Source organism: Pristis pectinata, chromosome 11, assembly GCF_009764475.1.
Source record: "Pristis pectinata isolate sPriPec2 chromosome 11, sPriPec2.1.pri, whole genome shotgun sequence".
Classification (NCBI taxonomy): Eukaryota; Metazoa; Chordata; class Chondrichthyes; order Rhinopristiformes; family Pristidae; genus Pristis; species Pristis pectinata.
The window spans coordinates 77564246-77590713 of NC_067415.1; the positions used below are offsets into that span (position 1 = coordinate 77564246).

The 26468-nt window shown below is 42.4% G+C and overlaps 1 protein-coding gene across 2 annotated transcripts in view; it reads right to left on the minus strand.

Moving 5' to 3' along the window:
* LOC127575787 (LIM domain only protein 7-like) overlaps window positions 1–26010 on the minus strand; it is a 203628-nt gene extending 177618 nt beyond the window's left edge. The window contains exons 1-2 of one of the 2 annotated variants that reach the window (XM_052025884.1): window positions 25827–26010; window positions 25270–25340 (exon numbers count right to left, since the gene is read on the minus strand). In XM_052025884.1, coding sequence (XP_051881844.1) covers window positions 25270–25340; window positions 25827–25848 — 93 coding nt within the window. In that variant the 5' untranslated portion in view covers window positions 25849–26010. Of the gene's footprint in view, window positions 1–25269; window positions 25341–25521; window positions 25770–25826 lie in introns of those variants that run through there. The other variant, XM_052025883.1, reaches the window with a different exon arrangement.
* Window positions 26011–26468: the final 458 nt, after the last annotated feature.

A 26468-nucleotide genomic window follows, 5' to 3' on the forward strand; every position in this document is an offset into this window, starting at 1 on the left:
CCCTTTTGTTAATTCAATTAAGATTACTTTTCACAACATTCGCATTTATAAGAAGGTCTCCCAGTTAAGTCTCCAAATCCAGCATAATGACAGTCTTGGAGTTTAAGTAATGGTTCTGAAGACTATGGTTTGAGGGGCTCAGAAACCCATCACCTTGAGAATGGCTGTAAAACTCAGTATGTGTTTCGTTGGTGGTGCTTGTCTGAATCAAGTTAGAAATACATCCTTGGCTATAACTTAATCTACTGCTAATTAATGCACTGACCATTTTATCATACTTTTGTCTTGAAGTGATTCAGCTCTCCGCCATGGCTATTGGTGGAATGAATGCTCCACCATCCCAATTACCCATTGTTCTCACCAACTTCAACACCACACGGACTTCCTCTGTGGCTTCTTGCTGTGAAAGCATCCCTTCTATTGACAAACTACACTAAGTGAATTGCTTAGATTCACTACCTTAGATTTAGACTTCCAAATAATCTCAATGTGGCTTTTGTTCCTGATGGTTCAAACATTTTGCCATTTTAAAATCAGCATACAGGTGGTGGATAGCTTCCATCTGTCCGTCCCAGTCTCATCAATGAGCTTCAGGTTCTGCCTCAAAACTCTGGCCTTTTCTATCACTCAAGAGGCTGAAAACTGCCATCATACTTAGAACTGTTTAAAATTTAACAGCATTCCTTAATGCTACCATCAGTAGTATCTACATGAGACACTGCCTCAGGAAGGGAACTTCTATCAAAGATCCCCACCATCCGGGCCAAGCCATCTTCTCACAACTACCTTCCCTTCAACCATTCGGTTCTTGAACCAACCAGCAAAACCCTAATCATTACAATTTAGCAACACTATGACCACTTTGATCCCTTGCACCAAAATGGACTTTTGTTTGTACTAATTGTGTTCTTTCTTGAAAAAAAAGTGTATAGTTCATGTTTATGTTTTTATTGGGAATGTTGCGTATCTGATGCTACGTGCCTGTGATGTTGCTGCAAGTTTTTCTCTGCAGCTGTACATAACATGTACTCTTACACATGACAATAAACTCTACTTTGACTTTGAATTCCGTTCACTTAATACTTTTGCACACAAAATCAAAATTTAAGATTCTTTTTGCTTAATAACTTCAAATAAAGTTGCTCATCCATTAAACCACACATAATTTTGTCACAGAGCACATGGTCTGACAACGTGCCAAAGTTGCCCTTCAATGAGATGGTGCATTTGCTGACATTTTCCCTTGACTTCCAATTACTTGTTCTAAATAAGTAGTTCTCTGCAACCCTACAAGATTTCCACTATTTCATTAAGTAACACGTCCTTTGCTTTCCATGGCAGGCACGGTAGTTAGGGGCAGGCGTGGTAGTGTAGCAGTTAGCGTAACGCTATGACAGCGCCAGCGACCTGGGTTCAATTCCGGCCACTGTCTGTAAGGAGTTTGTACGTTCTCCCCGTGTCTGCGTGGGTTTCCTCTGGGTGATCCGGTTTCCTTCCACATTCCAAAGACGTAGGGGTTCAGAAGCTGTGGTCATGCTAATGTTGGCGCCGGAAGCGTGGCAACACTTGTGGGCTGCCCCCAGAACACACTACGCAAAAGATGCATTTCACCCTGTGTCTCGATGTACATGTGATCAGTAAAGAAATCTTATCAAAAGACATTCTAAAGCACTGTACAATTCAGAACCCATATCAGTTCATAGAAGAGCCTTCCTGTCACTTCCTGCAGGCATGCTCTCATCATAATGATCAATTTCCGCTATTACTTGCTAAAATCCCATTTCCTTGTTCTCCACATACAAGCCGAAAAGCTCACACACCCAATTGTATGCACCAAGTCTTCCAATGCAACCAACTTAATTCTGAGCAGCTATCTTCCCACTCAGATCCAAAACATGATGATGTCATTCCAAAGCATACCAACTTCTGCCTTTATCTATCCCTGTGCCCGTTTAATGGCCGCACCCTCTGACTCATGAAAACTACAACACCTTCCTCAACCCACTTCCCATATTACCAGAACTGTCAAGAGCTTTCCAATACCAGTAATACAGCAGAACTTTGACAAAAGAGTTGTTCCATGAAGTTCAACAATGTGTTATGTTGGAACATTTGACCAACAGCTTTGTCAATAATAAATGAAAATAAAAAACTGCACATGCTGGAAATCTGAAATAAAAAACCGAAAATGCTGGAAACACTCACAGGTCAGGCAGCTTCCATGGAAGCAGAACCAGAGATAATGTTTTGGGTCAGAGACCCTCTGTCAGAACTTGGTCACTAGGAAAGGTTTCCAAAACCTCCAAATTGTTGAAGGCAGTAAATACTGAACAAGGATTTAGATGCACATATACACAGAAACAGGAGGAAGCTATTTAGTCCCACTGTTCTGTAACTTATAACTGTACACATGTATCCCTTCACCAACCCCTCAACTTCTAATGCCACAGGTTAATAAAAATCAACCATGATATAATAGACTGAATATCAGTTGCCTGCTGTGGAAGAGAATTCCAAATATAAATTTGGGAATTTAATTGGGAGACCATCTTATAATGTGAACATCCAAGTAATCTTAATTAAATTAACAAAAGGGAGGGGACTAAAGTCAAGAGTTCATCATTTCCATGTACTGGGGTACAGACTGGAAAATCCAACACCTTTGCTGTTTAACAGACGACCTCCAGGTTTTTAAAAATACATTCTAACTTCAGTATGGAGGAAAATAATGGTCAGCTCAGGAGATACCAGTGGGCTGAAAATCTACAGCCTTCATGCCTCAAAGAGGCATCTGTTAATTACAGTACCCCAAACAGCACTCAGTACATCAAGGGAAATCCTTGCTTAATGACAAACAGCATGCAAGCACATTTGAATATGAATAATAAAGTGGTTGTGGCATTTTGAAGTGGCTTTCAGACTGGACTTTAATTTAGATTCCAGAAACCTGGGATTAGGGTAATTTTCTATATTTGTTCTTTATAGATGTATTTTTATTTGATTCTATAACTCTCCAGTTACACAGGTCACAGCATCAAGCTATTAAATGCAAAACAAAATACAGAAGCCCAAATTTTCCATTACTAAGCATTTTAACATAGGTCCATGTCAAGACATCAAACAAAAAGTCCCTTAAATAGTGTTGCAGTGTTGGAAATATCTGGAGGAGATTAAAAGGAATGTTTTGACTACAGAAAAGACTGAAATCTCTTCCTGTAATCATTATCAGCATCAATATTGGTATTCAGTTAAAATGAGTGATAGAATTTCATTGCAGATTGCTAGAACTGACAGAGCAATTTTTAGCAATTCAGGAATTTATTAGAAATAAAAACATCGAAGTGATATGCCACACTAATGAATGCCCAAACACTTAAAACCAAAAACACATTCTCCAACTTTATTGTATCATCAAGGATTATATTGAAGTACTGAGTAATGAACAAAAATGAAGTGTTTGAAAGACCTCTCCAGATATAGACTAGGGTGCAATTATCCAATGGAACAACTGGGCCTTCAAATGGAAATTACCATTATAAATGCATTCAGAGGCCATCAGTCTTTCCAGGTACATTGGGGGCACCTAATTTGGGAAAGAAAGGAACGTATTACACAATACAATAAGTTCCCTTGTGGCATCAAATGGTGTCAGGGATTTGCCCAAAAGCTTCAGGTTTATTTCTAAAACAGATTTTAAAAGCAGTACCTTAACCACTAATCAAAGAAACAAAAGTTAAACACAGAGGGAAAATTAAGATGCACAGACAACTGTTTTATACTTAAGGCAAATTACCGTCAACTTTTTTTGAATTCCTTTCGTCCCACAGACACTCCTCAACCCGCCAAGTTCCTCCAGCAGATTGTTTGTTGCTACTGTTAACTTTGTTTCTTGTTCTTTAAAAAAGATCTTTAGCTCACAATCTGACTATTTTCAAATTGGAGAAACAAAGCACATCTCTTTCAGAATACTTCTGATGTGGTCATTGTTGTGATGTTAAAAGAAAGAAGCAGTTAATCTACACATAGCAAGTTCCGCAATAAGCAATGTGATAACAACCTAAAAAAACAATAGGTTTGGGCATTGGTTAGAGATAAGCATTGGCCACTAAAGACTAAGGATTACTTTTCTGCTCTTTATGTCCACTTGAGAGAGATTTCCATTCTGATTTCAGTTCATCACCACCAAGGCACACTGATATTATGGGATAACATTTTAAGTAATGTTTATTTCCCTTTACTGCAATCCTAAATAAAATCATTTACTAGTTATTCCTACACACTGCTGAGCAACAACATGACTCAAGCCTCCAGTGCCAACGTACAATGCATCCATAAAAACAGTAGCCAGTTCCAGAATCGACAATCACATTTCTTTATTATAACATGCATTGTATGCAACTATAAACATCAAAGATGGTCTCTGTTACTGGGATTGTTGATTGCGAGGAGTCCAAACTGATAACAAAAAATGCTTTATACAAAGCCATGCTTAGAAAGTCACCCCAGGTGATTAGCATAACTATACCACAACAAAGTCAGTTCACACAGTTACCAACAGAGCAAGTTACATCTTAAGAAAGACTGAAATCATTGAGAGACAGCACACTGACCTATACTATTGATGTAAACGCTAAAGGGCTATGCCTAACAAATTCCAACATCTCACGTTATTGTCAAAAGAGACAGATAGTTATCCTGCATAAAAACACTCCACAACAATCCATTGCTTAAGCCCAGGAGGAAACAAGTCATGCAACAAGCAAATTTGACAATAGTCTGATAATTATTCCCAAATGGTGTCTGCATGTCTCGATTTTATATTGGCATAGCTACGAGCTTACAGTTTAAGAATGTCATTAATAGCAATCTAATCATGTGCAACCTCTGGATTTTAAACAGTCACCAGCGCAGCAGTGTTATTAGCAGACGCAGACACTCACCACAAACATAATGAGATTTCTTTCTGCTGTTGCTTTATTGTGTCTGCCATGTCTCACCTCAGTCAGAAGGGTGTGGATTTAAATTCCACGACAGAGACATGAGTACTAAAATCGAGACATGTAGCTCTCAGTCCACACGGTCCAATCAAAACACTGCTGCAAACCACATGACATCACGTTAACAACACTTTTTAAAAAATGTAAACACAAGAAAAGTTGTTTGTGGAGTCACACAGCCACAGAAACAGGCTTTTCACCCACCATGTACCATTGAATAGCTATCTACACTAATCCTATTTCCCAGCAGTTGGCTCATAGCCTTCTATGCTATGGTGATTCAGGTGTTCATCTGGATACAATATGCGAGAGTCACTGCCTGCACTACCCCTTCAGGCAGTGCATTCCAGATTCTAACCATGCTCTGGGTGAAGTAATACTTCCCTCAGATCACTTTTAAACACTGTACTCCTTACCCTAAACCTATGCCCCCTGGTTTCATACATCTTTGCCACAGGCAAAGGTTTCTAACCATTATCGGATCCGGTTATTTTCAAATCCGCAGGTTCTTTCAGGAGTCCAAGAATGAGATGAAGACAACTTGGTGCTTCACAAAGTTTTACTGGAAAAAATTTAAAACAAAAGAGACACATGGCACTATCTTTACTGCTAGGAGATGAGCAGAGACAAAAGAGGAGCTAAGGCCAGGGGTGGGGAGGGGGGGGTGAAAGAGAAGAGAGATTAACAAAAAAGGAGATAAGAGGTACTCCTTAGCTAACAATAGTCCAATCAGGAAACCTATTGGATACTTGTGGCAAAACCAATGAAAACACACATATTCACCTGATGGACGAACCAATAAGCTAGGAAGTGGCCATTCCTTGTGCATCCACTTAAGGTGTATTAAACACTATACATGTTAAAAAAAACTACCTAAAACAGTCAAATCCAACACCATCTACCCTATCTATGACCCTCAGTTTTGTACAACTAAATCAGATCCCCCCCCTAACTTCCTCTGCTGCAAGGAAAACAAACTTAGACAAGGGTCTTAGACCTGAAAGGTTAATTCTGTTTCTCTTTCCATTGATATACCCTGACCAGAGTGCTTCAAGCATTTTGTGTTTTCATTTCAAAGACCTTGGCAAATTTGTTCTGCGCCCTCTCCAGTGCAATTACACCCTGCCTGTTGCGTGGTGACTAGAATTGCACACAGTACTCCAGTGGTGGTCTAACCATGTTTTATAAAATTGTCCCATAGCTTCCCTGCCCTTGTATTCCATGCCCTCGCCAATGACAGCAAATATCCCATATGCCTTTTCAACCAGGTTAGCTATCTGCGTTGCTACCTTCGGGGATGCTTGGACATATACACCAAGGTCCCTCTGTTCCTCAATACTTCCTAATGCCCTGCCATTCATTGTCTGGGTCCTAGCCTTGGCACTTGTCTCAAAATGCACCACGTCACACTTATCAGGATTAAATTCCATCTGCCATTACTCCATCCATCTTATCAACTCATCCAATTAGTCCTATGATCCAAAACTACCTTCCTCATTATCAACATCACCATCAATTTTTGTGTCATCAGCAAATTTGCTTATCATACCTCCAACATTCACAATAAGTCTACATTTAGCATAACGCTTTACATCACCAGCGACCCAGGTTCAAATCCAGCCACTGTCTGTAAGGAGTTTGTACGTTCTCCCCGTGTCTGCGTGGGTTTCCTCCGGGTGCTCTGGTTTCCTCCCACATTCCAAAGACATACGGGTTAGGAAGTTGTGGGCATGTTATGTTGGCGCCAGAAGCATGGCGATACTTGCGGGCTGCCCCCAGAACACTACGCAAAAGATGTATTTCGATGTACATGTGACTAATAAAGATACAGTATCATGTAAACAAGAAACATTAAGGGTCCCATTACCATTCCCTGTGGTACATCACAGCCTTCCAATCACAAAAGCAACCGTCCACCATTGCCTCTTCCTCCAGACACTAAGACAACTTTGGATCCAATATATCAACTTGCCTTGTATCCTATGGGCTCTAGTCTCCCATGTAGGACCTTGCCCAAGGCCTGAATAAGGTCCATGTAGACAACTGCACTGCCCTGAGCAATACATTTTGTTACCAATTCAAAAAAATTTAATCAAATTGATCAGACAGGACCTCCCCTAACAAAGCTACACTGATTGTCTTTGATAAATCCCTGCCTCACCAAGTGTGGTTTAATCCTGTTCCTCAGAATTTTTTTTAAAAACTTCTCCACCACTGACACTAGACTCACTACTGCATCATTAACGAGCTTTTCCGTGCTACTCTATTGAATAAGGCGTCACATTTTCCATCCTCCGGTCATATGGCACCTGATCTGTGGTCAGCAAAGGTTTAAATATCTGTCAGAGCCTCAGCAATCTCTTCCTTGCCTCCCATAGCAGCCTGAGGTACATCCCATCAGACAACTTTACCATCTCCTTTCCTGAATTCTTCAATTACAATCTCGTTCTCCTTAGTGAATACAGATGAGATGCTTTCATTTACAACCTCCCCTACACCAGCTCAAAACACAGATTGCCTTTTTGGTCCCTAATGGACCTCCTCTTTTCCTGGTTACCCTCTTGCCCTTAAGATACTTATAAAGCGTTTTGGGATATGCCTTCACCTTGCCCACCACTGCCATTTCACACCACCTCCTTACCCTCCTACTTACTTTCTTAAGACATCCCCACACATTCTATACTCCTTAGAGGCAGTCCTGCCTAACCTTTCATCCTTACAGGAATATGTTGGCCCTGAACCCTCATTATTTTCCTCTGGAAAACTCCCAATTGTCAGACTTACCTGCAAGTAACTGCTCCCAGACAACTTTAGCCATGTCCTGCCTTGTTACTGAAATTGGTCTTCCTTAAATTCAGGACCATAATTTGCATAACACCATAACTTCTTCCATAATATCCATAATAAAGATCCATAAAACATCCATAAATATCCATATTAACTTCCATAATAAAGACCACCATACCTTCCATAACTATCTTGAACCTTAGAGTCATGATCACAGTCTCCAAAATACTGTCCCACTAACAATCCAATCATTTACCAGCTACATTCCCTAAAATTAGTTCCAGTACTGCCCCTTCTCTAACAAGTCCGCCTATCTAGGTACTGGTTCAAAATGTTCTCCCAGCAAGGACATACATCGCACAGAGCTGCAAATCTATGGGGAAAATAGGTTGGAAACAGCAGATCCATATCGTCACACCTATTCAGTACTGGGGTGGGGTGGGTGTGATGCACTGTTGAAGGGTCACCGCCTTCACGACAAGGTGTTGTGAGAGGTGTTAAATCACCTCTCTGAGATTGAAGTGAAAGATCCAATGACACCATTTAAGTGAATCCTTTAGGACCATGTTAAAGGGAAGCCCTTGGCAGATAGTAACTCCCTAATCAACAACCAACACGCTAGTGAAAGAGAACACAAGAGCAGCATACTGGTGCAGCAGGCAGTGCTGCTGCTGCTGTGACCTAGGTTCGATCCTAACCTCAGGTGTTGGCTGTGTAGAGTTCGCATGGTCTCTCCGTAACTGCATGGGATTTCCCCCAGGTGCTCCAGTTTCCTCCCACATTCCAAATTCATGCAGGTTGGTAGGTTAATTGGCCAGTGTACATTTGCCCCTTGTGTATAGGAGGGTGGCAGGAAAAAAAATCAGGGCAGAGGTGAGCAAAGTGAGAGCGTGAAAGAGAGAGCGTCTAGAGAAAAATTAGATTACAGGGAAATAAGTGGAGGAATGGGGCTGACAGGGTCAGAGAACCAGTATAGACCCAGTGGGCCAAATGGCCTCTTGCTATGTCATAAAAAGTTACTGGTTGCTATGTTTCACACAGTACTACCTTAAAATGGTTGTAAAGTGATCTTAAACGACTTGTTGTGAAACCCACAACACACATGCAAAACAAGGACTTCATACATAGTTGCTTGTAATAAATGCATGTTCCTGGCTCCAAATCAAGTGTTCAGCAGGTAACAGTATTTCTCTCAGTTCTCCTTAAAAAAAAGTGAGGTATTTTCATTAACAAGTTCAACTTTTCAGAGTTTGAGGAGATTTGGTACGTCACCAAACACTTTTGCAAGTTTCTACAGCCGTACAGTGGAGAGCGTCCTGACTGGTTTCATCACCCCCTGGTATGGAGGCTCCAATGAACAAGATGGCAAGAGGGTTGCAGACTCAACCAGCTCCATCATGGATACAACCCTCACCACCATCAAGGAGGTCTTCAAGAGACGGTGCCTCAAGAAGGCAGCATCCATCACTAAGGACTCTCACCATCCAGGACATCCCCTCTTCTCATTACTACCATCAGGGAGCCTCCTTCTCCCTTCCTCACCCTCTCCTTCCGAGGAGTCTGAAGACCCACACTCAACGACTCAAGAACAGCTTCTTCCCCTCCGCTATCAGATTTCTGAACAGTCCATGAACCCATGAACACTGGATAAGATGAGATATCTTTATTAGTCACATGCACATCAAAACACACAGTGAAATGGATCTCTTGCGTAGAGTGTTCTGGGGGCAGCCCGCAAGTGTCGCCACGCTTCCGGTGCCAACATAGCACGCCCACAACTTCCTAACCCGTACATCTTTGGAATGTGGGAAGAAGCCGGAGCACCCGGAGGAAAACCATGCAGACTCGGGGAGAATGTACAAACTCCTTACAGATAGTGACTGGAATTGAACTCAGGTTGCTGGCACTGTAATAGCATTACGTTAACTGCTACACTACCGTGCCTACCCATTACGTCATTATTCCTTTTTTTGTTGCAGTTTATTTTGTAATTTATAGTAAGTTTATGTCTTTGTACTGTCAGTGATGATAAACCTTATTCTGACTCTTAAGTTTGTCATGGACAACATTCCCAGGGTATAAATGCCATGAAAAATTAACTTTTTGCAGCAGCAGCACAGTGCATTCAACATGACAAACAAATTATATAAACTTAAATTAACATAAATTATCCATAATTTACACAATAAAACAAGGACAAACTCATTAGGAGATTTTTTACTGGAACCAAAAGCCAGCGTATAGTCCTACCACTGTCAGAATAGGTGTCATGCTGACACATGACAACTAAAACTATACACCAAAATATAAATTAAAAATTTGCATTTGACACACCCAAGACAGGAAGACCGTCTTTCATTTTGCATAATATATTCAAAGCTGAAGCAGAAGCATTGCATAAGTTAATAGAACATAAAAAAGTACAGCACAGCAACAGGCCCTTCAGCCCACCATGTCTGTGCCAACCATGATGTCAATTTAAACTAATCCCATCTGCCTGCACATGGTCTATATTCCTCCATCCCCCGCCTGTATAAATGCCTCTTAAATGTTACTAATGTATCCGATCCAGGCTTGTAGAAAATATCACATTAAATGTTAAAGATCTATATCTAACAATATGAAAATTTGTTGGATGATCAAGTGAACAGAGTTCAGAAAATCCAACGGCTGGCTTCCCCCCTTCCAGAGGTTACAGCTTTTTGTGATGCATTTCAATGCATCAGATGTTTTGTAGGATCTTCTGATTTACTTCACTGTAGTGGGCATCTGGTGTGTGGAAGCTGGCAAATTTTCCACTCTGGGAAAGACACACTTTGGTCTGCCTGAAACTCATTGGTCTTTCAGCATAGAGAGATAGCCATAAGCGAATGCTGTCGACTGGCATGTTCCAAGTTGCTGAGAGACACACTGAAGCTTGGTTCGACATTGCAAGGAAGAACCACTGTCAATGGGATCCTCTGCTACTGGACACAGAGGGTTTGCATCCTGTGTAACACCTCTCAAACACTTCAGCAGTGTGTTGTTTGAAGAGGAAACATAATTGGCATTGACCTATTGTACAACAACGTATTGAATGGATGGTACAGGAATGTATTGAAAGATGTGTACCGATTTTATTCATGATACTTATTATGAATAAAGCACATTTTTAAAATATAAAAAAATCCATAACCACCTTTTCACACTTAGTGTTTGGTTCAAAGGAAGACTGGTGGTACCCGTGCAAATTTAAAGGGAGCACTCATGACTGGGCCTATAGTGCGAAGATCTGTTTTCGGAAAGCATTACATTAGCTTGATTCATCCTGTACAATAACGTGGAATTTCAAAGAGGCTTTGCCACACTGCAGGCAGCTCAATGCATCTTCAATGTAAAACCAAGTAGTATAAACTCTGAGTGGGTGGTTGAGAATGAAAATTTGAAGAGTCAAGATAGGCGAGAGAAGTGCCATTGCCAAAGGAGAGGTGATAAGAGAAAGTCAAAGAAGGTGATGCCGGGGGGGGGGGGGGGGGGGGGGGGGGGGGAAGAGCTATTTGGTGACATCACCACCTCAGCTTGTGCAGGTTGGTTGGCAGAAGATACAACTGGGTGGGGGGGGGGGGGCAGTGTCCGCGCCCTGTTACAATTGTGGAAAACTAGCCATCTTCCACACATTGGATATTCATTACCATAGAACCATACAGCACAAAACAGGCCCTTCGGCCCACTATTATGACAAAGTAAACCAGAAGATCCCGCAAAAACATCTATTGCATTGAGTTACATCACAAAAAGATGTAGGAGGGAGGCCTACCTGTGACTTGCTGAATTGTGCTCACTTGTTATCCAACAAACGTTGATGCATATAAACATAGATCCCCAAGATTAATGTAACATTGTTTCCCCCAGTCGAGATCATTGATTTATGCTGCATCTCTGATTCGGCTTTAAATGTAATGCAGAATAAAAGCCTGCCTTCCTATTGTCCCAGACTACTCATCAATTGTGAGAAGGCTTGCACGCTACAACAGGCTACAAAGCAAAGTCGGGCAGTATCGCTGGCGACAACGCTTCCCTCCCTGATAAGCTCAATGTATTCTATGTTCACTTTGAACAGAAGGTCAGTGAAATGACGTCACCAGCCCCGACAACCTTTGCAGAGATCAGATCAGCCTTCCTGAGAGTAAATGCCTGGAAAGCATCTGGCCCGGATGGAGTCCCCGGCTGTGTCCTCAGATCCTGCACGGACCATCTGGCAGGAGTATTCACAGACATTTTTAACCTCTCCCTACGTCAATCCGAGGTTCCCACCTGCTTTAAGACCACTATCATCCTGGTGCCATAGAAAAACAAGATAACGTGCCCAAATGATTACCATCCAGTGGCTCTGACATCCATCATCATGAAGTGCTTCGAGAGGCAGGTCATGGCATAGATCAACTCCAGCCTCCCAGACCACCTCTATCCACTGTAATTCGCCTACTGCCAGAACAGGTCCATGGCAGATGCCACCTCTCTGGCCCTACACTCCTCTCTAGAACATCTGGATAACAAAGGCACCTGTCAAGCTCCTATTTATTGACTATAGCTTCAATACCACAATTCCAAACAAACTCATCTCCTAGACATAGGACTCTGCACCTCTCCCCTGCAACTGGATCCTTGACTTCCTGACCAACAGACCGCAATCAGTCAGGAGAGGCAACACCACCTTGTCCACAATGGAGATACAGAGACACAAGAGACTGCAGATGCTGGAATCTGGGGCAACAAATGATCTGCTGGTGGAACCGTGTGTCAAGAGAGACCCTCAGTCCTGAAGCAGGGCTTCGACCCGAAACGTTGACAATTCCTTTCCTCCCACAAATGCTGCTCAACCGGCCGAGTTTCCTCCAACAGATTGTTTGTACCTCCTCCGCAATTCTCCTCAATGCTGGTGCCCCGCAAGGCTGCATCCTCAGCCCTTTACTATACTCCCTATTCACCCATGACCGTGTTGCCAAAGTGGGCCTGATCTCAAACAACGATGAGAGAGGGTACAGGAAGAAGATAAGAGTGCGTAGCGGCATGATGTCTAGACAACAACCTCTTCCTCAATGTCAGCAAAATGAAGGAGCTGGTCGTTGACTTCAGGAAGCAGGGTGGAGTACATGCCCCTGTCAGTATCAATGGCACCGAGCTGAGGATGATTTAGGGCTTCAAGTTCCTAGCTGTAAACATCATCAACAATTTGTCCTGGTCCAGTCATGTTGATGCTACAGCCAAGAAAGCTCACCAGCGCCCCTACTTCCTCAGAAGGCTAAGGAAATTCGGCACGTCTCCGAAGACTCTCATGAATTTTTAGAAATGCACCATAGAAAGCATCCTATCCAGATCCCTCACAGCTTGGTATGGCAACTGCTCTGCCCAAGACCACAGAAATTACAGAGAGCTGTGAACCCAGCCCAGTCCATCACACAAACCAGCCTCCCCTCCACAGACTCCATCTACACTTCTCGCTGCCTCGGGAAAGGAGCTAACATAATCAAGGACTTCTCCCACACTGGTCACTCTCTCTTCTCCCCTCTTCCATCGAGCAGAATATACAAAAGCTTGAAAGCACATACCACCAGGCTCAAGGACAGCTTCTATCCTGCTGTTGTCAGACTCTTGAATGGACCTCTCATACACTAAAGACGAACTCTTGATCTCCCAATCTACCTCGTCGTGGCCCTTGCACTTTACATCGTTTACCTGCACTGCACTTGCTCTGTAGCTACAACACTATAGTCTCCATTCTATTTTCTTTCGTACTACCTCGATGTACTTATGTATAGCTTGATCTGCCTGGATGGCATGCAAACAAAAGCTTTTCACTGTATCTCAGTACATGTGACAATAATAAACCAATACCAAATATTGTAGGTGTAGCAAATGTAAATTTTTAATTTGCATTTTGATGAATAATGATCAAGTTTCGGTTTTTGTAGTAGCTGTGTGCCACTGAGACAACTATTCTAATGGTGGCCAGCACCATCTCTGGAACTGGGGTGGTGGCGGAGTTGTCAAGGAAACAAGTTATTATTCTAGGCAACCTGCAGGCCTCCGGGTTGGTACAACAAGATGTGATCCAAGTTCTTCTGCAAAAGGGATCGAAGGACCTGTTTCTGTGCCACTGAACACTATGACTCAACATCACTGAAGCAGAAATCATCTTAAGGTCTCTTAACAGGAAGTATCCAAGCAAACTTTCCTTTGAGCACCAAGTAACCCAAAAGTGGCCACTAATACTTTTTACTCTGTGTTAAATCAATTTTCAACTGTTTTGCCCAAGTAAAAAAGTGATCCAATTTCGAGACATGTTCTTTGGAATAACTTCGAGGAGGAAACCTGGAGCAATTAATTAAAAACCTTTCATATCTAATTTCTGCATCAGGAAGAGACAGAGGATCAGTTACAAATGTTCCCCTGCAGCATCAAACTCTCATGCACCAAGAATCTACATAAAAAACAAAAGGTTAAACTACAGCAAGCCACGGCCACTTCCTGGTCTTATACTGTGGTTAACTTAGATTGGTCAGTTGCTGCTTCAGAATGACAGGTTTGAACTCAACCCTCAATCATGTGCCCACAAGGAGCCCAAAGAAATATTTTCAAGAAATATTTTAGTTGACAAGGTATGCAGTCAACCAAATTTCAGCTGAAACTTAACACGTTTGCCAAGTACCATCAGTGTACTAAATCTCTTACTTGGTCATGTGATTGTTGGAAGATAGCTGAAGATCACATGATAGAGCTGGTGCACGGGAAACCAGCACTTTTCTGACTCTGTACAAACTGCATCTTGAAGAAGAGTGGTTCATTGCTCTCATTTCTGAGAATTAGGCTCAGTGGGAGATGTTATCACCTTATTGCAATAAGCTGTTCAGGTTTAATGAGAAGGTATTGCCGTTTCGGCCTGATCGCATGAGGAGAATCAATCAAAGTAACATGCCAGCAATCTTCCTCTAGTAGGCACTGAATAGGATCCAGGAGCAGTGACAGTCACTTCTCATCCCTAACCCAAGTGGTAACCAACACACCTCAACCATCAGTTAATAGTGGTAAGTATTAATCAAACATGCAAAGACTTTACAATTTGTTATTACACCAAAAAGATTCCTTTGAAGGCAAGTGTGAAACCATTCATTTAGGACCTATGAAGAACAGAGTATTTAATAAATGCTTCAAATCTAGAACTCCTATGAGGGAGAGAAAGGTGTCCTTAGTTTCACACCGTACCGAATTTCAGAAGCAGAGTTTAATACACATACAGTGGTGCAATGCATGTTCAACACAAGTGACCCAGGACTGGTTTCTAATCCTTAAGGACCAAACAGGTTTAGCAGCCATATACATGGATCAATAAAATGGAAGGGTAGGAGATGGCAGAAGTTACATTACAGTTATAAAAGGATCAATACTTGAATAAAAGGAGCATTATGAGGACCATAACACTGAAGAATAAATCGACTTGGAGGAAATACAGCACAGACTTACCAAAATAAAACCTAGACTGCAAGGGTTAGTTTCGAGATGTAGTTCCAGAGATTGTATTCATTGGAATTTATAAAGGACTGATTTGATCGATGTTTTAAAGATGTTAAGGTGAATTGCTGCAGTTGATTGAGACAGAAAGGATTTCTAGTGGTTCAGAAGCCGAGGATTAGAAGTGGAGTCTGAAAATTAGAGCCAAGTGTTTCAGGAGTTAAGTCAGGAAACACTTCACACAAAGTGGGCAAGTCTTTAAATGGGGGGGGTTGATGCTAGTTCAAATAATATTAAAATTATTCACTCTCAGCTGGAATAGAGTCACATTTATAAGAGAATTAAACCAGGGAAGGGGAGGGGAAGGTTTGTACCATAGAAATATTGCTGTTTACAGTATTAGAAAATATCAAAGGACAATTTCAACACTAACAATCCACACACTAGATTCTATTACCTCCACTAACTTTTATGTAACCGCATATTTTGGAAGAGTTCTGATTTGTTCAAAGGCAGCACTGAGCTGGTCTACTCTCATCCTCAGTTTACAACCAATCACAGACACAAGCCACTGGAAGACTTTTGATGTTTAACTCCAGTACTGCATCAGTGGTTCATCACAAGGATATCAATAACAATCTGTACCAGCTGGGGCAATGGGAAAAGACAAAACCACAAGGACAACTTCACAACTGTGAAATTTCAACAAAGATAATATAAAGATTTAATTGGTCTATAAAGTTGGGAAGTGGCAAATAATCATGCAAGTAAAATAGTAAGATTGCAATAGTTTAAAATTAACTGGCAAGGTCATTGGGGGAGGGGGGGGGGTAAAGATGCTAAATACCAAACCTTAATTAAGCGAGTTCTGTCTCAATATACAAAAAGAGCACACACAATGGAATTAAGATCACACAAAAAAAGCCATAATTCAACTGTCCTGCTTTGAACTTGTACATTTGTTTCACTGTATATAAACTGCAACAAAAACTCATTTGGAAAAACTGAGAAGCTAAATTTTAAAGAGGAAACAGCTAACCCATTCCTTCTAAAAACATTCACCTTTAAAATTTAATGCACCTCATTGTGCCAATTCAGAATTGCTGTCACTTCGGTTTATAGACCTCTGGAAGTGCAATTTAATAGAAAACTTGTGAAGGAATGTTTAACTTAAACAGTGTTTTGTCCAAGAGCAACAACCACTTCTGCTGCAGCACTTAAAATCTCTCCAAACATAGCTCAAGTGTTTATAAAGCATGAAATTTCTGCTGGAAATTCTAACAATATGTAGGAGTTTGACTTTGAAAGATTCACACAATGTTACACGTTAAACACTTACACCACTTGCTTCTGGTTATCTGCCAATAAAACCCTTTGGGGAGTTGTATATTAGTAGTAATAACAGACGATTTGGGGCTATTTTTGGAATTCTGCAGATGAGTTCCCATTGGATGCAGGATTCTTTATAAAGCTTTTGTAAATTCACTAAAGTGTGTGGCAACAACTGGGGGAAAATCTAGTCACAATATTTTCACTAGGGAAGATAAAGCTCACTCTTTATAAATAAGTTCAGGCCCCAGAAGATTAACACATATTATGTATAAAGGTTAAAAATTAGGACATGTTAAAAAGAGGGGAAAACCACCATCTACCAAAGCAGCAAGAATAGACAGTAATTCCACAAACGAGTTCCCTGGTTGTTTCTGTGCCCTGCCACAGAGAAATAATTTGGATTTCAAACCAAAGACTGTACATTAACTGGTATTCAGTCAGGACAAGTAAGCACATTAGTGCATACACAGAAAAGGACGTAAATATCTTTGTTAATGCTACAACTTCTTAAATTCAGCAGTGTGAATTTTAATGTTACTTTACTCGAGGATAACACAATTTTCAAAGCACCTATTGCAAACTGCAAACAAACAGTGGTGCTTAGATTTTTATTTTAATTCAAACAACCACTTGCATACAGTTTAGATACAGCTATCACACTTGATTAAATTGTTAAGATTTCACTCGATTCAAGAAACTGCTCTGGGTTATTGTGACCTCGGTCTGCTAAGGAAACACATATTACTAAAAGGCAGGAGTCTGCTCTTGTTAACTGCTGCACGTTATTCTCCCCTCAACCCTTTTGGCTCACTTTGAGGAATGACTTGCATTTTGCAATGCCAATTCACAGCATTACCAAAATGTCCAACATGACTCTATATCCAGCAATCTGGGGTGGCACAATGGCAAAGCCAGTAGAGTTGCTGCCTTACTGCGCCAACAACCCAGATTCTCCCGTGCTGTTGTGTGGAGTTTGCACCTTCTCCCCGTGACCATGTGGGTTTCCTTCGGGTGCTCTGGTTTCCTCCCACGTCCCGAAAGATGTGCGGGTCAGTAGACTAATTGGCCACTGTAACTTACATCTCATGTGGCATGAGCAAAAGAATCTGAGGGAAGTTGTCAGGAATGTGGGAAAATGAAATGGAATAATTCAGATGGGGGTGCTTGATGATCTGCACTGACTTGGTGGACTGTCTCCTTATCTTCCCATGTAATGTGAGTGAGAAGTATCTTTTGATCCATTCTATCTTGACATTGAAGAGATGAATAAAGATAATTCAGCAAATTACTAAGGTCTTTTTATAAAACAATAATGATGGTAATTCTATCATCCTAAAACTAGGGTTGTTATCTAGTTACCCTGGTGTTTTTGACACTGAAATGTATGGAATGCAGCTGCGATGCAGCCACTTGGCATGCATAATCTGAACTATAATATTATAATGAGAGATTTAATGGATGAGTACTCTGGTACATAACCTTGTGCACTGGAATGCAAAGATTGTCATGCATTTTCTAAATCCAGTTATAAACATTTAAAAGTTTTCTGCAGTCTCTTTAACCCCTTTCTCACACCCCATTCCTTTGTGTGATTTCAAACACTTTTATTCTGTTATATCTTGGGATCCTAGCATACTTCCTGGAGGTTAGCTGATGTCCCAATATCTCATTGTATTGTGCCTCTGTTTGGTACCACCCGGTAGTTGTTCCTGCTGTTATAGTGCAATGGCCATGGGAAAGTGTCTCATGTCGAAACATCACACCATGACACTGTTGCAATTTGTGATGTGTGCGATGAAGGTGTGCAGAACCCACTATGCCATAAGGTATAGAAGCAGAATTAGGCCATTCGGCCCATCGAGTCTGCTCCACCACTCAAGCATGGCTGATTTTTTTTTCCTCAACCCTATTCTCCTGCCTTCTACCCAAAACCCTTAACCTCCTTACCAGTCAAGAACCCATCAATCTTTGCTTTAAATATACCCAATGACTTGGTCACCACAGCCCTCTGTGGCAGATTCACCACCCTCTGGCTGAAGAAATCCTCCTCATCTCAGTTCTGAAGAGATGTCCCTTTATTCTGAGGCTGTGCCCTCAGATCCTAGACTTTCCTACTAATGGAAACATCCTCTCAATGTCCACTCTATCCAGACCAGAGGCCCAAAGCCATCAAACACTCCTCATATATTAAGCCTTTCATTCCTGGGATCATTCTTGTGAACCTCCTCTGGACCGTCTCCAGGGCCAGCACATCTTTCCTCAGATATGGGGCCTAAAATTGCGAATATTCCAAATGCAGTCTGACCAATGCCTTACGAAGTCTCAGCAGTACATCCTTCCTTTTGTATTCTTGTCCTCTTGAAATGAATGCTAGCATTACATTTGCCTTCCTTACTGCCAACTCAACCTGCAAGTTAACCTTTAGGGAATCCTAAACTAGGACTCCCAAGTCCCTTTGTACCCCTGACTTCCGAATTCTCTCCTCATTTAGAAAAAGTCTATGCCTTTATTCCTCCTACCAATGTGCATGACCATACACTTCCGTCCGCTGTATTCCATCTGCCACTTCTTTGTCCATTCTCCCAACCTGTCCAAGTCCTTCTGCAGACTCCCTGCTTCCTCAACACTACCTGCCAACATGGCCACAATGCCATCAGTTCCTTCATCCAGATCATTAAGTTGCCGTCCCAACACTGACCCCTGCGGAGGTCGACTAATCACCGGCAGCCACCCTGAAAGGGATCCCTTTATCCCCACTCTCTGCCTTCTGCCAGTCAGCCAATCTTCGTCTGGTAAATGTCATATCATTCAAACAAATTACCCGCTTCCCAGGCATGGTGTCTGATCATAATCATTACTCTGGCTTTCAAAAAAGCAAGTATTATTAATTCTGTAGCTGGTTACAGGCTCTCCCCAGCTTATAACCGCCCGACTTATGTACAGCCCGTACCAACAAGCATTTGGGAGACCGAAGGGATGGATTTGCTTGGGTTACGAATAGTTCACCAAAACAGAATCCTGCTGCAACCTGGATCTGCACACCTACTCCAGGCCTCTCTTTTTGTTGTTATACTTGTCCAACTTCCTTCTGCCTTCTTCACTGCATCTGGTCATTTAGTCACTCCTGCCTTCCACAGTCCTTCCCTGTCACCGTACTTGGAACCTGTTCACTTCTGACTCTCTCCAGCTTCAAGGGAAGATCTTTGACAAACTGTAACTTGGTCTGTCCCTCTCTTCCCAGGTACGACCTGACCCATTGAGTACTTCCAGCATTTTCTTTGCCATTTCATTCATTCCGGTACTGCTTGGATAATCAACACAGAGCCAGTCAATGTCAGTGATGACAGGAACATGGCAATTGAGCTCAATACCAGGTTAGACTAGGTGAAATTGGGCAAAGTTTTTGCTCTCCAGCTTTACCCTGTACTCCATGTGCTGTGGATGTACAAGCATGCTTTGAATAAGCTCTACTGAGTCATCTCATGAATCCGAGCAGCTGTCAGCTCTCCTTGTTGCTCTGTGGAAAATCGGGAGCAAATTCTGCATCCTGATGTGTGCCAACTGTGGCTTAACGGTAACACTCTCACTTGCCAGTCAGAATGGGCCCTCGGCTTACAACCAGAGCACAAAAATCTAGGCTGATGCTTTTGTGCTGTACTGTCAGAGTTGCTATCTTTTGAATGATGTTAAACTGAAGCCTCGTCTGCTCTTGGATGGGTACAAAAGCTCTCATGGCACTCTTCCCAAGAAGTCAAGAGACGTTATGTCTAGTACTTTCATTTATCAATCAGTATTACTGAAAAGCAGATTAGCTGGTCATTGTCACATCACTGTTTGTGTGAGCTTGCTCTGTGAAAATTGTCTGCCTCGTTTCTTGCATTAAAGCAGTGAAGATAAATTAGAGTCCGTGGAGCCATGCAGCACATGAACAGGCCCTTCGGCCCACCAAGTCCACACTGAACATCAAGCGCCCAGCAACTCTAATCCTACACTGATCTCACTGTATTCACCCCCACATTCAAGAACAGCGACTTCCCTTCAACCATTCTTGAACCAACCTGCACAACCCTAACCACTACCTCAGTATAACAACACTATGACTACTTTGCACTACAATGGACTTTTGCTTTGTTCTAATTGTGTTCTCTCTTGTATACTTTTTGTAAATGTTGTGTCTCTAATGCTCTGTGCCAGTGATGCTGCTGCAACTAAGCTTTTCAGTGCACCTGTGCACACATGTACTTGTGCAGATGACAATAAACTCGACTTCGACAACCCCTGCTCCAGATGCTACCATTCACTCATGTTAGGATCAACTTAAAGTAACCAATTAACCTACTAACCTGCACATCTTTGGGATGCAGGAAGAAACCAGAACATCCAAGGGAAACCCACGCGGTCACAAGGAGAACATGCAAGTTTCACACAGAGAGCAAAGGTGAGGATTGAATCTGCGTCACTGAGAACCACCGTGCCACCTGTACTGGCTACACTACTGAGACACTCTAAATGCATGCCGTTCAAGTCAGAAACAGAACAGATAACCAGAATTATACATGTTATAGCCCTACTATCCAAGAATAAAATAATTTTATCATTGCCCAATTATAACCAATATGAGACAACATAACAGGTAGATCTGTAACTGCAAGTATCTAGAAATAAAAATGGAAATAAATACAAATAATAACAATCCAAACATGACCGGCTCCAATGCAGACACAAGAGACCGCAGATACTGGAACCTGGAGCAGCAAACAATCTGCTGGAGGAACTCAGCGAGTCGAGCAGCATCCGTGGGGGGAAAGGAATTGATGACATTTCGGGTCGAAACCCTGCATCGGGACTGAATGCAGGGTTTCAACCCAAAATGTCGACAATTGCTTCCCCCCCACACCCCACCCCCACCCACCCAGATCACAGAATCTGCTCGGCTCACTGAGTTGCTCCATTAGATTGTTTGTTGCTTTGGCAGCCTTGGTACATAGGATTTAAAAGCACCAAAACCAACAACTGTCATTGAAATAGAGCCAATAATGTCACTAAAAGAAAGACATCCAAAGAAACCTCAGAAACATTCCAAAGGGAAAATACTGACAACAGGCACAAAATGAGATCTTCTGGCAGAAAAACAGCAGCTTGGTTAAAGAGGTAGGTTGAAGGAAGGAGTGCCTTAAATAGAGGAAGGAGGGGCGAAGAGGCCATGGGATTAGGAAAGGGAAGTGCAGAGATTTGGGCCTTTGCAACAGAAGACATGGCAGTCAATGGTGGAGTAACTAAATATAACAGGGAAGGAGGCCATTCAGCCCTTTTGAGTCTATGCTGGCTCTCAGAGCAACCTCATCAATCCCATTCCCCCACTTATTCCACGTAACCCATTCTCTCATGCATGCCCATTAACACTCTGTTCCCCCCCCCCCCCCAATACCCTCACCAACCACCTAGCCTAGAGATGATAGACAGTCGTCAATTAATCAAGCAACCAGCAAGTCTTTGGGGTGTGGGAGAAAACTGGCAAGCCCAGGGGAACCCACACCAGAGGGAGAATGTGCAAACTCCACACAGACAGCAGTCCAGGTCAGGATTGGACCCGAGTCACTGGAGCCCCCTGCAATGCTGTGTTTCCCTTTATGTCCAATGAAGGACTAAGAGCTAAGTCACTCTAGAAACTGAAGGTTCAAGTAAGACACTATTGTACATTTAGTTCCTTGGTATAAAGCCTCCGAAAAGTACAAGCAATCCCCAGGTTAAGAGCACCTGATTTATGGGCACCCCTACACATGAACACGTTCTCATAATATTATTAAATTCAAAAGTCCGACGTACATATAAACATTCATCCTATCCATGGCAGAAATAGTTTATGGTATTTCTCCACATTTAGGAATTGTTCTTTATTATTAGTCTTGTGTGTTTTTGATGCCATTTGTTGCAATAGCGTGGGTGGTACAGTTACCACAGTGATTTTTTTTGTGTGTATTTTCCAACTTATGGACAAAATTGACTTATGGACGTCTGTAAAAACGGAATCCGTTCGAAAGCCAAGGACGGCATGATGATTTTCGGAAAGGTTAATCTCGTTGAGGGTTGCCCAATGCCTATTTTTGGGCAAGTGAAATGGAGCAGCATGGAGCTGATGGTGAAAAGCAAAATATGAAAATATTGGAGAAGGGAATCACAGACAGCACTGGAAGTCAGAACCAAGTTCTTGATACCAGATCCACAGTTACAGGGCCAGGTGAGATTACAAACAGGAAGGGGACATCCTAATAAGTACAACCAACTCTCCTTCTCTGCCAAAGCAGAAGCTCTGTTCATTTCTCATTCCAGAGGTCTGAGGAGCAAAGCTGGAGTGGTATTTTCAGGAAGAGCTCCACTGGCAGATGTGCAATTATCTTTCCAGTATATTTTTGAGGGAAAAATATTTTCAGTTGGTCATCAAAATAGTACCAAAGGATTTTTTTTTGAAGAAAGAAAGGTTTGGGGCAGCACAGAGGCAATAGCTTAATACACAAGGGCAGAAACTTGGGTTAATCCTGACCTCGAGTGCTGTTTGTGTGGAGTTTGCACGTTCTCCCTGTGACTGCATGGGTTTCTCTGGTTTCCTCTCACATCCCAAATCTGTGTGGGCTTGTAACTTAATTGGCCCCTCGTTTAGGCAGGTGGCAGAATCTGGGAAAACTAGTATGAGGGAAAGTTAATGTCATACAGCATCGAAACAGGCCCTTCAGCCCAACTGATTCATGCCGACCAAGTTGTCTACCTGAGCTAGTCCCATTTGCCCTATATCCCACTGAACCTTTCCTATCCATGTACCTGTCTAAATATCATTTAAACGTTATAATTGTACCCACCCCTACAACTTCCTCACACTCAACAATTCAGAAACAATTTCTTCCCCTCCACCATCAGATTTCTGAACAGCACCATCGAGGACATCTTCAAGAGGAGGCACCTCTAGGCAGTGGCATCCATCACTAAGGACCCTCACCATCCGGGACATGCCCTCTTCTCCTTACTACCATCAGGGAGGAGGTACAGGAGCCTGGAGAACCCCACTCAATGATTCAGGAACATCTTCTTCCCCTCCGCCATCAGATTTCTGAATGGTCCATGAACACTACTTCATTATTCCTTTTTTTTTGCACTATTTATGTAATTTATAGATTTTATGTCTTTGCACTGTACTGCCGCCGAACAACAAATTTCACGTCATATGTCAGCGATAATAAATCTGATTCAACTACAAAAATCAAAAAAAAGTACTCCATCCCCCTGGAAACAGCTAAGAAACACTCTGAAAAGGATGCATCCTGAAAGGGTGGAACAGTTGGTAGAGCCGCTGTCTCACTGTGCGAGAAACGCAGGTTCAATCCTGACCTCGGGTGTTGCCTGTGTGGAGTTTGCATGTTCTCCCTGTGACCCCATAGGTTTCCCAAAGATGTGCAGGTTGGTGGGTTAATTGGCCACTGTAACATGCCCCCAGTGTGTAGGTGAGTGGTAGAAACTTTGGTGTGTTGCTGACAATGTGGATAGAATAAATGGGATTAGTGTAAAATCAGTGATTGATGGTCGGCATGGACTCAGTGGGCCGAAGGGCCTGTTGCCATGCTCTATGACTCTTTGTAAACAAAGGTAGAAATGCAAGTCAATTGTTAAAAGCAGTTTCAGGGCTGGGTGAGATTACAAACAGGGAGGGGTAAAGCCATCCTAATAACTACAATCAACTCTCCAAAGCAGAAGCTCTGTTCGTGCCTCATTCCAGAAATCTGAGCAGCAGAGCTGGGGTGGTATTTTCAGGAATAGCTCCACTATCATAAACAAAATTACCACTCTTGCTCAATTCCAGAAACTGTATTACATAGGAGAGGCCGAAAAATCATAAATTAATTGCAATTGAGATCCCACTCCCTTTGGTTTTAGAAACTGCAATCGATTTGTGACTTGGTTTGCCAATGAATTGAAAGCCTCAGATACCTTGAGTGAAACTAGGTGCGTCACTTGTTATATTTAGCAATATCACTTCTATAACAGTCACGTAAGTGATCTCAGTTACCTGAAAGAATAACATTTTGAAAGCTTCTTTTAATTATGCGTTTCTCAGTACTATAGCCCAAACAAGCAGACGTTGCCGTTTTCCTATCAACCCCACAGATCTCTCTCCAACGCCCACAGCATTAACTTCACTGTAAACTTGACATCGAAACCGCAGAACAAAGAGTGAGGGATAAGAGGCTGCTTTCAAAAATAAACCCGCAGTTTACTCCTAAACCTTGCCTATTTGACGCACTAAAAGCGCATACCTAAGGAATAATTAATACATCCTGGGGGGAATTGTAGTCTAATCAGTCAGTCAATGGGAAAATCAAAAGCCAACGCAATCCTTCTCACTCAACAGTCACTGAACTCTCAGAAGTAGTTTCCAAAACTAAACTATGCGTTCACGAGTAAATGATTTAGCAGAGGCGCCCATCCACAGAAAATTCAGCATCAGTTTTGATGCGGTGGTCAAACTTGACTCTGTCTCAAGCAGTTTCTCAGTTCGCTTAACTTAGAAACAGCCTGAAGTTTCCACCGAAACCGGATATGGCATTTTTATTTTAAAAAGTTCCCAAATATATTGAACTCCAAAACATAAACAAATAACTTTTAAAAGTTTACTCACCTCCACCCAGCGCTGACCTTCTGCAAACGCCGATGCATGGTTGGAATCCGGCTGTTCCCTCCTCTCCATTTCTATCAAATATATAGATTTTTAGGAAGTATTTATTAAGGAACACCTTTGCCAACCTACGTTAGAACAGACGAATGCAGTTGCAATAAAAAGCAGAAAGGGAGCCGGGTGATTTAACAAGCCACTGGTCTATAAGGCGGCGCTGTAAAGTAAACTTTACAAAAGGGACGGAGGGAAAGCTACCTCTGATTTGCTGGGATGCGCACTCTTTTTGCTCCTCCTCACTGTGTCTCACTCGATTCAACTCCCTTGTAACTCCGGCCGCCGGCTCCACTCCGCCCCTCAAAAGAGACTTGAACATTAAAGAGACAGGAGCGACTTAATTTCCCCGGGAGACTGTACCTGTACCTATCACTTGTTGCATTGGGGAAGTACTGCCAATCTTCCAGTCCGTGGCCTGACACTTGTTGGGGTCGAACTGCTAAATGTTTTCAAAGCCTCTCACGCCCATATCCTGGGGCTCGCCTCCGCTTCCTGACAGCCCTTACCTGAGGATCTCAGCAGAGCCATTGGCGCGGCTGATCAATTCCGTTGACTTTTGCAGCCCGTCAGTCAAGGCTCCCAGCCCTCCCCGCCCCAGTCCGGTAGCAAGAAACACCTCCTACCCAGAACAGGAGACTTGTGTCACCCCCTACATTAGTGCGTTTGCAGTTCACGTGTGAAAAACCGTTCACTACTGAAAGCGGAAATGCAGCTAATGTTGTAGAGATTTAGAAGTAAAAGATACTTCAGCCGGAACTTTGCATTCTGTTGTTGCAGCAAAAAGAACGATTTACTCGTTTACTTTTTTGCAGTTTAATGGGTGACGGCGTGCATACCTCAGATTCTCTTACATACTGTGCATCCAGCAATGGTCTGTCCCTCACGACCCCAATCCCAAAATGGAGAAGTTTTTGTTTAATCAGATTTCCACATCTGACCCTGGTGTTTTGCAATTGCGCTTCAGAGATGCCTATAACCCAACCGGAAGATCTGCACCAAGAAGCTGCAGAGAGTCCTGGACTCAGTCCAATACATTACTGGCATATCCCACCATTGGACGTATCTACATAAGGCGCTGCCTCAAGAAGGGAACATCTATCGTCAAAGATCCCCACTGTGCCACCTTCTTGCAGTTACTTGGAGGTACA